This window comes from Solanum lycopersicum, chromosome 9, assembly GCF_036512215.1.
Source record: "Solanum lycopersicum chromosome 9, SLM_r2.1".
Classification (NCBI taxonomy): domain Eukaryota; kingdom Viridiplantae; phylum Streptophyta; class Magnoliopsida; order Solanales; family Solanaceae; genus Solanum; species Solanum lycopersicum.
The window spans coordinates 61,685,801-61,702,514 of record NC_090808.1 but is presented as its reverse complement, the minus strand read 5'-3'; the positions used below and the strand labels follow the sequence as shown (position 1 = coordinate 61,702,514).

General features: G+C 35.2%; 2 protein-coding genes across 2 annotated transcripts; one reads left to right on the top strand and one right to left on the bottom strand.

Annotated features, from left to right (window-relative positions):
- Positions 1 to 65: 65 nt before the first annotated feature.
- Positions 66 to 9,443, bottom strand: LOC101252814 (protein CHROMATIN REMODELING 8). Its single transcript, XM_004247191.5, has 8 exons — positions 9,023 to 9,443; positions 8,730 to 8,836; positions 7,995 to 8,546; positions 7,423 to 7,831; positions 5,106 to 5,949; positions 4,077 to 4,686; positions 1,458 to 1,907; positions 66 to 1,079 (listed from the first exon to the last, which is right to left on the bottom strand). Exons 2-8 carry the CDS (start codon positions 8,820 to 8,822, stop codon positions 396 to 398), a joined length of 3,642 nt encoding a protein of 1,213 aa, XP_004247239.1. The 5' UTR covers positions 8,823 to 8,836; positions 9,023 to 9,443; the 3' UTR covers positions 66 to 395.
- A 1,666-nt stretch (positions 9,444 to 11,109) lies between these two features.
- ABCI8 (ABC transporter I family member 8) lies at positions 11,110 to 14,970 on the top strand. Its single transcript, NM_001366619.1, has 6 exons — positions 11,110 to 11,304; positions 11,377 to 11,537; positions 12,381 to 12,432; positions 12,935 to 13,071; positions 13,848 to 13,934; positions 14,328 to 14,970. Exons 1-6 carry the CDS (start codon positions 11,169 to 11,171, stop codon positions 14,613 to 14,615), a joined length of 861 nt encoding a protein of 286 aa, NP_001353548.1. The 5' UTR covers positions 11,110 to 11,168; the 3' UTR covers positions 14,616 to 14,970.
- Positions 14,971 to 16,714: the final 1,744 nt, after the last annotated feature.

The window sequence follows — 16,714 nt, the reverse complement described above, 5'->3', positions numbered from 1 at the left end:
AAACAATAAGACTAATGGATGTGCCATACTGTAACCAAATGAAACGAGCAGGTGTTGTATAAGAGTTTTTAAGTAAGACCAAGCAAAAGATAATCTTTTCTTTTTTGGTGACGGCTTTATATCCAGAGTATCAACTTGCTCCCTGCTACAAAGAAAAATCAATGATTTATGGGAAGCAGAAAATTATCCAACTATGTACACTGCCCATAGATCAAACTACCTAGACCAAAGATGCTGAGAACTAATTAGAAAGTCTCTCAGCCTAACGAATAAGTCACCAGGAATGGCAAACTTTCAACTGAGAAAATTTATATCGCTCGAGATTTTCCATCTGCTATACAGTTTTTTTTAATTTCTTGTAGTTCATGGATCACATGTTCAAAACTAGGAATGCATTACTGATCCTGATATTCAGGCTTTAGAACCCAGAAAGACCCACTGGGGTTTTTCTCAAGAATCGCTATTTCCTTCAATAGATTCTTGAAAAGGGGCAGGTCCTTTGATGGTATCCTGTCCCTGAAATAATCTACGATACTGGCTGAAGTGGTTTTTCCACCTCTCTGTTGTATAAATGTACAAATCTGGCGAACCAACACTTCGGGCTGAACCACAGAGCTAGAAGATGCACTCCGGTTCCCATTACTTACAGATCCTGCTCTGCTGTTGGAGGTTGAAGCTGGCGTACCAAACTGATGTACAAGTCCATCACTAACAGCTTTCTCTTGGTTCCCCCTTATCTTAGCCAATAACTCGGCTGAAGACAATGCTTTTCCAGCAGATGCCCCTGCAGGAAAAGCATTTCCCCTAATAGCATCATAGCCATTCAAGGATTCTTCAGATGATTTACTGGTTAGTTGAGGATTAACTGTAGAACCAAATTTCTTTTTAGCAGACGATGGCCCTCCAGCAGCTCCTGATTTGCCAGTCCAGGTTGGCACTGCTACACCTTCTCGGCTTCGAAGCATTCTTGATTGACGCAGTGCTTCTGCAGCTCTCTGAGCTACTTGGGATGCCTGCTCTTCTAGCTTCAACTTTTCTTCATCATGAGCATTCATGATAGCATCATGGTTCATCGCACTCTGGTAAAGCACAAAATATGAATAAGCTAAGTAAAACAAAGAAATCACTGATAAATAAAGGTGACCAAGCTTCAAATTATGTTGAAAGAGAAGTTACTTCGCTTAATCTTTCTCTTAAATCCAAAAGCTACCCTTCTACAGAACTGAACTGGGTTTAAGTTTAACACAAGCAAAGATAATTGATAAAATCTCCCCTTTTCCCAGACCACCCCAAACCCAAAAAGAAGACAGATGAGAAGAGCAAAAGATCTAAAGCATTTAGACACAGAGATCAACTTGATCTCAAGAGCACCAACAGCACACAGTGACACGTGGACTGGGGGTGGCTGGGAACACGAAGCCTACTGAGAAATGACTAGCAAAAAATAGAGAACTTACATGGATCCCATGAGCATCAAAAAGACCCCGCAGTATACTTGTTTCTTCATCTAATTCCCCATTATTGTTATCATCTCCCGCTTTTCCCTTGGGATCTGAGTTGTCTGCCTCTCCAATCTTGGAATTATCATCCTTTGCCACCGGTGCTTGAAAAGATAGTCTCTCTTGACTATCTGGAGCCCCAACAATGTTCACATCTACAGATACCTGGCTGAAAATACTAGATGTTTCTGTAGACCCCCCATTTCCATCATCATTTAATGTAAAGAGATCCTTCATATCTCTTGCTTTGAAAAATCTTCTTTGCTGTGGGTTTTTCAATATCTTGTTGGTAAGAAAGTGCTTATAAATCTGTCGATGATACACCTTCTCCTCAATGGTTCCTCGGGTAATCAATCTATACACAGTAACATCTTTTTTCTGACCAATACGCCAAGCACGCTCCCTGGCCTGTCCTACGATAAGGTCGCTATTAAAAACATTGAGCAAATATCACTTAATTACTTAGACATCCACCCCCACCTTATAAAAAAAAATATTACGTATACGTCCACCCTAGTTCAATAGAACTCAATAAACCTCTCATCTCTTCTAATTTGACAAATATTTGAGACCACCTCTTATTTGCCTTCACTTGTTTGTTTTTATTTATATGACTACTGTTTAATTACACTGACAAAGCAACAAGCTCCCGGTATTATCCTCTGTAAGGAAATTTCAAAGAGAAATATATTTGGGTCCAAATTTGCCCTTCAAAGTTACTGTATTTTAATCAAGGGAAAAGGGTCAAATATGACCCTAAACTATTAGAAAAGGTCTAGATATACCTTCCGTTTAAAGTTTGGTTCACTGATGCCCTCGCCGTCCAACTTTTGGTCCAAATATGCCCTTATGGGCGTTAGTTGCCATGTTGGACATATCCAACTCATTTTTCATTTCTTTAAATGCCACATGGAATTGCCATGTCATTTTGGCCTACCACATGCCATTTATATGAAAATGGAAAGATATTCGAACTCATAAACACCTAATCCGACCCATAAATCAACCCCCTTTTAAATAAATTATCCGACCAATTTTCAACAATTTTGTTTAATTTTAATTTTTTTTGATAATTCCGAAAATGAGTAATTGATTGATAAAAAAAATAGGAAAATATGAAATAAGTATAAAATTAACGCCAAAAATTCATAAATAATTGTAGTAACCTTAAATTCAATTTAAACACTTTTTTCAAAGAAATTTATGTTTTTCAATAAATCCCGAAATGAGTAATTGATTAAATAAGTATGAAAAAAATATAAAATTAACGCCAAAAATTAAAAAATAAATACAATAACCTTAAATTCAACAATTTCAATATTTTTTTAATTTTTAATTTTTGGATAAATCCCAAAAATGAGTTTATTAACAAAAAAATATAAAAAAAATATAAAAATTACGAAAAAAGTTCACAAATAAAAAATAGGAAAATATGAAAAAAAATATAAAATAAAAAAATTGTTGAAATTATTGAATTTAAGTTTACTATATTTATTTGTGAATTTTGACGTATATTTTTTATTTTGTTTTCATATTTTTCCCTTTTTATTAAAAAATTACTCATTTTCGGATTTGCCGAAAAATATAAAAAATTTAAAAAAATTGTAGATTGAAATGTTACTATATTTATTTGTGAACTTTTGGCGTTAATTTATATTTTTTTCATACTTTTCATATTTTTTATTAATTAATTACTCATTTTCAAGATTTATCGAAAAATAAAAAATCAAAAAAAAAATTGAAATGTTAGATTTAAGGTTACTATATTTATTTGTGAATTTTTGGGGTTGATTTTATATTTTTTTTTTCATATTTTTCTTATTTTTTCTTAATCAATTACTCATTTTCGAGATTTACCGCAATAATAAAAATTAAACAAAATTGTTAAAAATGGGTCGGATAGTGAAATAAAAAGGAGCTGATTTATGGGTCGGATTAGGTGTTTATGATTTCGAATACCTTTCCATTTTTATATAAATGTTATGTGGTAAGGTCAAAATGACATGGCAATTCCTTGTGGCATTTAAAGAAATGAAAAATGAGTTGGATATGTCCAACATGGCAACTAACGCCCATAAGGGCATATTTGGACCAAAAGTTGGACGGCGAGGGCATGAGGGAACCAAACTTTAAACGGAGGGTATATCTAGACCTTTTCAAATAGTTTAGGGGCATATTTGACCCTTTTCCCTTTAATCAAAGACAGGCTCTTCTTATCCTACTAAAAAATAAAAAAAAAAACTTCCACAGCCCCCCAAACTGCACTCTACTGACTTATCTTATATATGAACCTGTTCTCACAATTTTATTGTAAGATGTGTCCTCAACATCTAGGCGGGTTCGCTACCTTAAACTTGTTTGTGCATCCCTCAACGTTTCCTTTACATTTTTTTTTTAATATTCAGTCATCTAATTTTATAAGTAAGAAATTTTCCAAGCACCATAAGTTAAGGGGCTAAAGTATGAGAAGCAATATTTGAAGTTCAACAACACAAAACAGCCTATTGTCGAGGGATCAAGAATTTCATTTTCTCCATAATTGGAAAATCAATAACAAAAGGATAAGAGTAGAAGTACCTGCATATCAGTTGATGGATTCCAGTCTGGGTCAAAAATGATAACTCTATTAGCCCCGGTCAAGTTTGTCCCCAGACCACCAACTTTTGTTGTCAAGATGAAGATAAAAATATCATCTGTATTGTTAAATTCATCTATCAAAACCATCCTCTGCTTTACAGGAGTGACACCATCCATTCGTCTATAATTGTACTCACAAGTAACCAGAAATCTCTCAAGAATATCAAGCATCTGTTGAGTTTGAGAAAAAAGGAGAACACGGTGCCCCTGTTCCTTCCATACCTTAAGCACTTCTGCAACAACTTTCATTTTTCCACTGCGTTCAGGGTTCCCGTAATCTGGATCTGTACTGGAGTGTTCTCTTTCAAGAAGATCGGGATGGTTGCAAATTTTACGCATTACATCAATTCCAGACAGTGAGTTCCTGCTCCCATCAAAGATCTGTTCAACCTCAGAGCTAGCAAGAAAAGCTCGGTAAACAGATCGCTGCTCTTTAGTGAGGCTACAGAAGAGGACATGCTCAGCTTTCTTAGGGAGATTAGCATTAACATCAGCTTTCATCCTCCGGAGGAGGTAAGGCATGATTAAATCCCGCAACACCACAGCACATCTGCACATCAACAGTGTAAAGCCACAAAAAATTAACCACAAAATTCAACGCCCCATCCCCTTGTGAGGACCACCTCGGATCCCCTCAAGGGTCCAACATGTGCCAATCAGCCAGGGTTTAGCAATAAATTAAAGGATTACAAGCAATCCAAAGCTCTGATCAGTATTTTCCCATTTTTAGCTTCCTTTTACTTCAATTTTGTCCTCAGAAAAGTCGGGACAAGAGGGAGAATAGGTTGTCCTGGACCACTATAGCTTTCCTTCTTCCTCATCTTTAATAAGTTCATCCAGAATTAAATACAAATACAAAAAAATATATAGATAGATAGATAGTCCCTTCGCTGACTTGAAAGCTAAAAATCAAGAGCAGAAAGTAACTACAGAAACCTACATAGCTCTATTATGAGATAAAACACCAACCTGTAAGCTGTGGACACTTGCAACGGTGTTGCATTAGCATAACCTCCAACAGATATGGGAACAGCAAATTCAGCCTCAAACACAGGTAGAACGCCTAACTTTCCAGGAAAAACGAAATCAAACAATGACCACAGTTCACTCAACTTGTTTTGAATTGGAGCCCCTGTCATTATGATACGGTGAACAGTCTGGAGCTGCTTGCATACAAGAGTAACTTCAGCATTTGGGTTCCGAATTCTATGTCCTTCATCTAACACTGCATAACCCCATTCGATATCAAGTAATTTTTCTCCCAATAGACGGAGTTGTTCATAAGTGGTGATCAATAGCCCAGAATTTGATCTTACAACACGGGCAATAACGGGATCCCATTTTTTGGAAGTCCTGGAAGATTTTTTTCCTTCAGTCTCACTATCGAGCAGATCTTCACTTTCATAGTCACTTTCAGAATCCGATTGCTTCTTTTTACTTGATAAATCATGGGCTGAATCATGTAATATCTCCACGTGGAAGCTGGGACACCATGTTTTAGCTTCCCTCTTCCATTGCCGCAAAAGTGTGACTGGACAAATGATAATGCTTGGCTTATACATTTCGCTAAAATGCAGTGATCCAAGGAAAGACAAAACCTGTATGGTTTTACCAAGACCCATCTCATCTCCAATTATCCCACCAGCTCTTTGACAGTGAAGTTCCCACAACCACTGTACACCAACCTTCTGATAGTCAAAAAGTTTGTTAAAGATAGTTTCTGGGATTCTGAATCCACCTTCAAGTGCAACGAAAGAAGATTCTACATCTTCAGTATCCTCTGTGTTGTCCTCATGACTGGAGGTATTGACATCTTCAGCAGAAGACAAACAGATAAACTTTAGTACCTTATATATATATATATATATATATATATATATATATATATATATATATATATCTTTGTCCATACAATTTTCATGTGTGAATTTTACAACACACACACACACCAAAAAAAAAATTGTACAATATTTTTCTGCGTGGACACCAAAATGTTTGAGGAACCATATAGCCAAATACAGAAAGATTCAAACTACCAGTCTAATATTTTGACATATGGGCATTAAAAGCTTGTGTTTCTATCAAGCTTAAGAATCATTACTGATACTACTACATCAGGCTTAATAAAAGTTAGTCAAAAACATGAAACAGCTACGAGTTCTAGCAATAGACCCTCTAAAATACATTTCAGATGTTAGCTTATTATCCCATCTTGACACTAGAATAAACATACCACGCTGTTGGCATTAATAGGCAAAGCTCAGCTGCAACAGAGTCGCAGTATGAAGCTATTCATGTTTGGAGGAAAATATATCAGGAGCAAAGAAAACCATAAACTAATTTAATTCCTAGAGAAGAATTTGCAATGCACCTCGAATATTAGCTAAAAGTCAAATACTTATAAAGTAAGGGAGGAGAATATATCACAAAATAGCAATCTGTTCAGTAATTTATTTTTAATTTTTTTGATGAAGTATCTGTTCTGTAATTTATTAGCAATACAAGAGTGCGCGGACAAACACATGGCACACACATTTTGTGATCAGCGACCCAATTGTGTTCCAGTTTCAAAACTTATGGAGTATGGATGGGCATACAACCAAAAACCCAACCGAACCAAATTTTTTGGTTTTTTGGTTTCGGCTATTCAGGTTAGTTGGAAGCAATTCAGCCTCCAAAATAGATACTCTCTTCTTTCTCCGATAGATTTCAAAGATTCACTGCCATTTTAATCTTTTTTTACTTATTTTGTTTTACGTTATTCGTCTGATTGTATTTGTTTATTTATTTGATATTTTATAGTAAGCTGTGAGGTGACAATTAAAATGTGAATATCATCCTTCTTTTCCCTAAATCAATTTGCTGACCAGCTAATCCACATTAAGTAAAACTGTCATAAACCAAAGGCCAAAGCAGGCCTAAACTAGTCATCCACTACCTAGCAACTAGTATCTAATGAAACTTGCACTTCAACCAAACAAAAAATCACCAACTGATGAGGCCCAAACTGAACCAATAAGCCAAACCCAACTAATATCAGTTCAGTTTCAGTTTTCACTTTTACCAACTATAAAATCAAAGATCTTAAAACTGAACCGAACAGACTGACTGCCCATACCTATCAGGGAGTATGGCCCTCTCCCCTCAAAACACTGCTCCCACTAAAATACCATGCTTAAATCACTGATAAGGTTGAGCTCGTGATGCATGCCAAAAATTCATGCATTGTGTCCTTACTACTAACCAGTCCTAGGTCTATAGTATAGAAGCATGTGTATAAAGATACCTGATCCTTCTTCCTGCCTTTGCTCGCGAGATGCCAACTTCCTCCACTTCTTGCTAGGCAACGGCCTTTTCTTCTTTCTAGTAAATTCTCCATTCTTCTCTGTAGTTATCTCTAACCATTGAGGGATTTTTAGAGGTTTTCTTAGTCTTTGAAATGGGTGTGCTGGTGCATCAAGTTTTGGTAATGATGCAGAATCAAGCAACTTGGTGCTCGGACGAGCTTGAGCTGCCTGTGAGATTGACTGGACAGCCTTGGCTATACTGGTGGAAGCAAGGTCGTCGTCCTTACTGTTTGTATCAGCTGCAGCACTTTGTCTACCAGAAGACTCTGCACCATCGATCCGACGTTCGAAGCCTTTGAGCTTGTGGAAGGGAGTTAATATTCCTTTTCTTACCAGTGCATCTCTTTCCTATGAGACAGACAATATGAGGTTAGCTCGAGAGCTCTATATGTTGATATATGATAAGAGATGCATATATGTTGAATGAAGAACTTAGTATTGACAAAAGAACACGCATGTAGCTTCCAGCTTACAAAATCTTTTCAATTTACAGTTTGTAAAAACCACATACTGTTTCAACAAATCCAGAAGATGCTGCAGCTAACACTGCATCAAAATCATCATCATCAACCAGCAATGCTGTCTTCCTCCGTTTGCTCTTCTTGTTGCTTGATTTCTGAACTTCTTTCACCTTTCTTTTAGATTTAGGTTGATCCTTAACAAGAGCTCTTATCAATGCATCAGATGAAGTATCATTAGCAAAAATTGAAAGTTCTTCCCTGAGTTGAGCCTTTGTTTCAAGAAGACTTCTTAGACGATCATCAGCTAAAGCATGTTGAAGGTTTGAATCATCCAGAGGTGCCTGAATTGTCCTTTGCTCATTCTCTGTATGTGTTGCCTCGCTGCAATCATCAGTATCAGAGAATTCCTCCTCATTTCTTCTAAAGCGTTCCAAATGTTCAAAGCCATCTTTAATTGCATCTATCTCTACTTCTACTGCTCTCAATTTATTAAACAAATCTAATTTCTTATCATGTCCTTCTTCCTTTTCTTCTTTTCTTTCCTCTATCTCTTCTTCAGCAATCCCTGTAGCTTCATTACCCTCCCCAACGTGCCTTGTTGCCTGCCAGTATATAAAACAGATTGAAGTCCATCTCGTGCATGGCAATCAATTAAATAGAAAGAATTAATCTGTTTCAAGTACTAAACTGCATTATGAACATCAAAGCATCACATGAAACTAGTCAACATTCTTATCACCTAACATTTTACAGACAAGCACAATCCAACCTATGCATAAACAAACCTGGTCCAATACGTCGCGTTCAATATCTTCAGGATTCGCAGAAGTCACACCCAAACTACTGAGTAAAATCTTATCTTCCTCCTCTTCTTCCATTTCTCCTTCTTTTCCTATCGTCAAAACAACGAAAAAAAACTCTTTCAGCAATACAATTCAGTTTCTCATTCCTGATATCCAAAAAATTTAAACATACAAGTGGAATGTTCATACAAGTCCTCCTTATACTATCAATAAAAATTTCAAATTTCTCATTTCTAGCGATTAAAGTAGGTAATTGTTGGTGAGAATTCACTTACCAAATAAACAAGGAAGTAATCACAGCCCTTTACAAATTCCTCAGCTCGTTTGATTGATCCACATTACTGATAGAGCCTATATGTTTTAAATACCGTTAAATCTATCCCTAATGAAACCAGAAATTGAACGAAATCATAATCCTGATTACTCAGAACACTTCAACACGATCTTTTGTGAGAGAAACCAATTAGAGTTCCAAACTTAGGAAAAATCAATATGAACCCTAATTTGGCCAGACATTTTTTTTCATCGTAGGCTTTTTCAATGCCCCTTTTATATGACCGCGTGGTGCTTCGATGGACGACCGCCATTTCGGTTTCTTGGATTCGGGGCTCCGTTTTAATTCTCTCCAATTCGGGTACGTGGCTTCTTATATGCCTTTACTTGGCCAATTCCCTGATTTAAAAAGAAGGAAAATATTTTTATTATGAAAAGCAAGTGTTCAATATTTATCTGAAATAGTAAGAGCGAAAATTTGAATTTTATTCTATACTTTAAAGGTATGTTATTTGATATATATTAGTATATTAATTATTTGATATAAACATAATTAAAATGGAGAACTCATGCATCATGTGAAAAGATATCAAATTATATTTAAGATTTTAAAAAGATATTTATATATATAAGAGGAAAATAATTGATTAATATTTATGCTATAAAGTTGTGTCTTCTTGCATGGGATAAGGTGTGCATGCCTAGGTCAACACGAGGTCTTAATATATAGAACAAGGCTACAATCGTTAAGATTTTATGGAACCTATATGCAGAACACCTTATGGATAAAGTGAATCGATTGCTATTATTTAAAAAAATAAAATTGTTTAGAATGTCGATGATCCAAATGATATTGAAGACAAAGAAACACCTACGTATTTTACAGAAACTAGAAGCAAAAACAACAAATATGCAAAAATACTCTATCAAAAAGCTATACATTGCAATGAAGGGTGGTTTTCAAAAGGTTCCTTGGAGAATGATCATTTGCAACAATCGTGGAGCAAATTAAATGGATATTCATAATAAGATTAAATATACTAATAGTGAGTTGGGTGTCACAAATAATCAATAGTGTATCATGTGCAATGGAGGTATCGAGTCAAGTGAACACCTCTTTTTCACTTGTGATTACCCTAAAACATATGGACAAAGTTGTTATGTTTGGAAATATATAACTAGACCAATTACACATTGCAAAAGTAGTTAAAGTGAGTCAATAGAAATACACGAGGATAGGGAGCAACAATGACTATTTTTCGAATGAACATTGTAATCATTATATCTAGATGAAAAGGAATCATCTAATCTTCTGGGCTAAGTCCAACAAATCACATATAATAAATAAAAAAATAGCGAAAAAAATTTTCTAGAAAGGATATCTTTGTAGCCTAAGTTTACAAACAAATTAGTAAAGACTAGATTACTATCCCTAGTGCTAGTCCCAAAAAAAATGGTCTTTTTACATCTCAATCGCTGAGTTTAATTATGGAATCTTCTTTTTTTTTTTCTCAAAAGATTTATTACTAGTTTGGAGTAATTATAATAAACAACTCTTATATTTATCTGTATGTGTCATTTCAATTATTCATTTTGATACAATAGAAATTCATTACATTTACTATATATGAAAAATTAAACGAATTGATACATTGTATTATGAATTTTTAAAAGTAAATCATTATTATATTTGGTAATTAGCTCAATTTTAAACTCAAAGTATCGTTATCTTTTAAAAAATTCTCTTGTGAAAACTCTGAACAGTATAAATCGCATTTAATATGAATTAAGGCAAATCGTTAACATTACGGCTTCCCTATTTAACATGATTAATTGTATGTAGAATAGTTGATTTTCTTTACCAAATTGATACTTTTATATATACTAAAAGAAAAAACAAGTTGCGAGATTTTTAGCATTAATTATTATTATATAAACAAAAGAAATAATAATAATAAAGTAGATTATGATTTAATTCGGAGCTCCAAAAGTGAAGTGACAGGACCCGAGTAACCGACGGGGCTTTGTGGTTGGAATACAAACAGCAAGTTTGCTGAGTTGCCAGAAGAGTTAGTTAGGTAAGCGGTGATAACTTTTGAAACGGGTATAAAATACGACCCGGAAAAATGCTTGTTCATATCGAAGAAGATGGCAGGAGAATCAAGCAGTATTCAAGTCAATGGAATGCAATTTTCATATGATTTTCAAAGTCCCATATATTTCGATTTCAATCTCAATGTTGCTCCCAGATCTCGATGTCTTCTTCTCGGTGCAAATGGATCAGGTACTTCTTTTACTCGCTGTATTTGGAAATGTATATTCATTGTCACTCTCAATTTTTGCAATTTCGGAATAGGGAAAACGACCCTTTTGAAGATATTGGCGGGAAAACATATGGTCGGTGGAAAAGATGTAGTCAGGGTGCTGAATTTATCGGCTTTTCATGATACTCACCTTGTTTGTAGTGGTGATCTCGCTTACCTTGGAGAGTCTTGGAGCAAAAATGTTGGTGCTGTTGTAAGTAGTCTGGTCTTGGTTCTCATGTATATTCTTTTTGTGGTTTTGTTTCATGAATTGAATTATGTGATCATGGGCATATGGCAGCAGCTGCGTAGTTGTTCAACGGACTTAAGCCCTAAAGCGAGGCTCAAAAATCTGTTGAGCATTTCGCCTAACTTGATACGCGTCATTGTCGTCATCAATATTCTAAGACGTATATACTTTTCCTTGCCAATTAGCCTAGTCTTACCGAATAATTGTAAAAAAAACAAAAATATATATTTCTTTGGTTATATATTTGTCATTCATACTTATAATTACTAGTTTTGGACTAAACAAGTATATAATATATATATTTATTTATTCTAGCTTTGCACCTTTTTTCATTAAGGCCCACGCTACTTGCATTTTACGCCTCAACTGACCTCGGAGCTTTTTCTGTTTGTTAACACTGACTATGCCTTAGTACCAAACAAGTTGTGGCCGGCCGAATGAATCCACTCTTCTTCATTTAAACTCATTTCATATTTTTATCATACAAATACCACGGTTGAAACAACTTTTAAAAACTATATTACTGTATGTAATTATACAAATTTCGCACCTGCGGAAAGTAGTAACAGGTGCAATTGTAGTGGTATACCCCACACCCTAAATCCTGAACTGCATTCGCGTATAATGAACAATGCACGTATCCCTAATTATACTAATGATGCTGGTTCTTGTGGTTGGAGATTTGTATGTCATCTCAATGATGACTTTCTCCTTTTTCTTATCTTCTTATTTTTATCATAGTACAGAACTTCAACTTTGTTAAATAAGATCCTAGTCTAAATGAAGTTGTTTTTTTCCAAAATTCAGGGAGATATTCCACTTCAGGGAGATTTTTCAGCTGAACATATGATATTTGGAGGTGTGTAATCTCCTTTTTCTGCAAGATTCCTTTTTTAATCTCCTGATGGCATAACATAATGATCTTATGTCAGATTTGTGGAGTCATGGCTACAGACTGCTTGTTATATGTCATTCAAGTGATATATATTGACTTATACTATGAATAGACTGAATAGTTTTAGGCATAGCTTTTTTTACATGCACTCGTGACCCTTCTAGTATAGGCTTTCTCAAGATCTTCTAAACTATTTCATCTATTACTGGAACTTCTGTCTACCAATGTGTAAAGACTTCTGATGGCTGTCAAACTTCCAATCTGATTTCCTTTGCATTTTGCACCATTCTACCTCTGGACCTAGGAGCCCATTATTAATATATATGTAACTAGGGTTACTAATTTATTGACACCATTCGGTTTTTGGACTATTCTGATGTGTGTGATTTTCTGCAAATGTGAACTTGTTCGAGTTCAAATGAAAATTGTCAACTTCTTTTTTCTGTTTTCTTTATCATGGTTTTAGTTGAAGGAGTGGATCCAGTTCGGCGAGAAAAGTTGATTGAGCTGCTGGATATTGATCTGCAGTGGCGTATGCACAAGGTATCTGATGGTCAGAGGCGTAGAGTCCAAATCTGCATGGGTCTCCTTCACCCCTACAAGGTAATCTTTAATTTAGTAGGCTTGCAGTCGACCATATCAGAGTTAGAAATTTGTAGACCCCAAGTGATGCAATTAGAAAGAGTCAATTAAGAACTGGATGGAATTAGTTATTCTAAGGGATGAACTCGAAGAAGATGATAGTCAATTCAGGGTTGAAACTGGGAGTTATGGCTGGATTGATTATAGAAAAGAGAGAAGAACATATATTATTCCATGAATGAATTCAATTACATTCCTTTCCTACACTTATACAACTGGATCTACTAGTAACAGAATTTTTCTAATTGTAACTGCTACAACTAACAGCCTGTAACAAACTCTTACTAACTTGCCATCTCAGCTGCATACTCTTAAACTTGTATTACCAAGGTTGCATCAACCCCCTAGAATGCTGGTCATATTCTCAGTGGACTCCCATTTTAAATTTTTTCCGAAATAGTTATGGTGCTCATTCTCATCGGTCGCCTCTCACTTATATTTTTCTTATTTTCGTTGTGGAGGGGACTTCATATCTATTTGTCTTCGAGATACATTTGTCTCAGAGTCAAAAGGAAAAGGAAGGTGTGTTTTTACCCCTGAAAAAGGTTTGTTCTTTTGTCCATCTGGGGTTCCCTCCCAAGTGAGATAATAACATCCATCTGTTGCTTGCTCAATACTTAATAGTCAAACAATATGCTTACCCGTAAGGTATGTTTCATACTTAAGTCTGATAATTATCAGCAAGGTGGGTTAACTTTTTTGATGACCGTTGTTAATGGAGAATCACTTTCTTGCAGGTTCTTTTAATGGATGAGGTCACCGTTGACTTAGATGTTGTTGCGAGGATGGATTTATTGGATTTCTTTAAGGAAGAATGTGAACAGGTATGCATTGTTTTCTTCTGAACTTACATGTGTGCAGAAACTAGACATTCAACTGGTTTTTAAGCGCATTACAAGGGTGAATTTCGAAGAGATGTTCGATATTCCCATTGGATTTTCTCCTCTCTTTTTCATTTGTGAGAGGGGCTACTGCATATCCAGTTATCACTCATGTGATAGATTTTCCCTTAGCATCACCTGAAACAAAATCTTATAGAAAATTGTGAAGTACCATTTAAGCAGTCTTGAAAGTCCTAATTTAGTAAGCAATAAACCATATTGAGGTTCATGTAATTAATATTGGAAACCTATTTAGATACTAATTGTGTTACAGATTCTAGTAGATGAAGGTAGACAAAAAGGTTAACTTTCTGGTTCCATGTCATGATAACACAGAGAGGAGCTACAATTGTCTATGCAACACATATATTTGATGGACTGGAGACATGGGCGACTGATCTTGTTTACATCCAAGAAGGAGTTCTGAAGAGGACTGAGAAATTACCCGAGCTTCCTGAGTTGAAGTCCTCCCCTAATTTGCTTTCAGTAGTTGAGAACTGGTTGCGTTCTGAGACCCCGATTGAGAAAAAGAAACCGGCTCCCGCTCCAGCAAAAGCTCAAAAGTCCTCTCCTTTTGGCTCTTCTCCATTTCAGTCATCCAGACATATGTCACATTATCGCTGATTTACACATCCTGTTTTCCAGAGTAGAATTTAAACCTTGCAGGATTGCCAATAAAAGAGATCAGAGCTGGTTCTTCAGTGTTTGCAGCTTGGAAAATGTTGTCGTTATCACGGGCTACACCTTTGGCTGAACTCAAAAGTAGGAACTATGGCAACTCAGCTTACATTTACATGCCGAAGCCTGACGATGTGCCTTTAGTGCAAGTATCAATAGTGTTCCATTCCTCTATTTATAATTAGCCTGCAATTTCTTGTAACAGTTATCACAAAGTCATTGATCATTTATGTTTTTGCAGAATTATAAAGAATATATGTCTAAGTTTTTTTAAAAAAGAAATCGATTCAAAATTTCCAAATGGATGGGTAAGTCAAGTTTAGTGCGAAGAATTTTGTGCCTGCCCTTAAATCTTAATGTGAAGTTGCTCAAATCATCATATTTCAAGCAAATTTAGTGTATATTAATTTTTTCATATTTGGTTAGTCAAAAAATAAGAGAAAACAAATTACGCAAGTGTCATTCTCACTAATTGTCCCTTCGCCATAATTTCATAGATTGAGCACTAGAACATATGATAGATAAAGTGTTTTAATTAGACATTTTCAATTCAAAATTTTGAAAAAGCTTTTGTGCATGCTTTCGATCGCGAATAAAGTAGATAATTATTTACTACAATATGTTACCTCCTTTTATTATATGCAATATCACAATAAAATGTACAACTCCAATTTTTTCAATTGATATTTATGTGTACAGTTAAAAGTGAAACATATTTTATATGATTAAATTATTCACGTAATGATCGCTTGTGAACGTAACTTACCCAGAAACTTTTCCAAAATATGAGCCGCAAAATAAATGTCTAATAAGAACACATAATCATCTGTTCGAATACTCAATCAACATAAAATATTTAAATAAAATTTATAAGAGGTTATCGATTTATTTAGTCTTTTTCCAACTTCAACTCCTCAAGCATGAAGATGACATTTTAAAACCAGCAACTACTACTAGTACAAAAAGTTGGAAGTTTAGAAGCCCAAAATTAGGTGATGAATGTGATGGATGGCCAAAATAGGGTGGGCGTAGAGAGAAAGCACACTCTCTCTATCATTAATTCTGTTGTAGTGCACCTATTTGCGCTCCCTGGTCCCCAAACAAAAATCTCCAATGTCTTTGCTTACAATTTCTTTTTAATAATGCTTCTGTTTTCGGGTCATTCGAGTTACTTTTTCGGTTCTCTCTAAGAGTCGTAAAAGATAAAGAAGTTGTTTTTGAAGGATTTTTGAGTTGAATATAACAGTATTGTGAAAAGGGGAAAATGACAGTGGAGACAAAGCAACTATAAGTAACACGAAAATAGTAACAACCACAGAATAACGCAATAGCCTAAACACAGTAAACAACAAGTGATGGTGGAATAAAAAAGAATATGGTTAAATCCTTCAAAAATTGAGACAACATTTCATACTTGCTAACCTTCTACCTGGTACGTGATTTCCACGCCCTCTTATCTAAGGTCTTTCGGTAATATGGACTTGCGTCATGTCCTGTCTAATTAATCACCTTTTCTTGATATTTTTTCGATCTACCTCTAGCTCTCCTCGTACCCACTGTATTCAACATCTTGCGCCTCCTCATTAGAGCATCTGCGCATTTTCTCTTCAAATGTCCAAACCATCTCAGTCTGGCTTCTATCATCTTATCTACCACATAAGTCACTCACACTTTATCCCAGGTATCCTCATTTCTAATCTTATCTCCCCTAAAATTCTCACCACCACAAAGGTCACTCTCACTTTATCTCAAATATCCTCATTTCCTGTTCTATTTTTCCCTAATATTCTCATATGTTCATTTTAACTTCATCATTTCTGAAACTTACATCTTTCGAACATGAAAGTTCTTGAGGAGCCAACGTTCATCTTCATAAAACAAAGTTGGTCCAATTACCACTATTTTGTAAAACATAACTTTAAGTATATGTGATACACACAAGAGTACTCCGAAAGCAAACATCTATTTAATTCACGTTGCATCAATATAATGTATGACATCATCATCAATCTCTCAACTTTTCTGGATTACATATCAGAGATACT

What these genes read in the sequence shown, in the direction of transcription:
- LOC101252814 (XM_004247191.5), bottom strand. Translation starts at nt 8,822, where the DNA reads ATGGAAGAAGAGGAGGAAGATAAGATTTTACTCAGTAGTTTGGGTGTG. An exon ending in CTTCTGGATTTGTTGAAACA is followed by an intron (nt 7,832 to 7,994) that starts GTATGTGGTTTT and finishes TCTGTCTCATAG; the next exon opens with GAAAGAGATGCACTGGTAAG. An exon ending in ATCCATCAACTGATATGCAG is followed by an intron (nt 1,908 to 4,076) that starts GTACTTCTACTC and finishes ATCGTAGGACAG; the next exon opens with GCCAGGGAGCGTGCTTGGCG.
- ABCI8 (NM_001366619.1), top strand. Translation starts at nt 11,169, where the DNA reads ATGGCAGGAGAATCAAGCAGTATTCAAGTCAATGGAATGCAATTTTCA. An exon ending in TCTCGGTGCAAATGGATCAG is followed by an intron (nt 11,305 to 11,376) that starts GTACTTCTTTTA and finishes ATTTCGGAATAG; the next exon opens with GGAAAACGACCCTTTTGAAG. An exon ending in TGAACATATGATATTTGGAG is followed by an intron (nt 12,433 to 12,934) that starts GTGTGTAATCTC and finishes TCATGGTTTTAG; the next exon opens with TTGAAGGAGTGGATCCAGTT.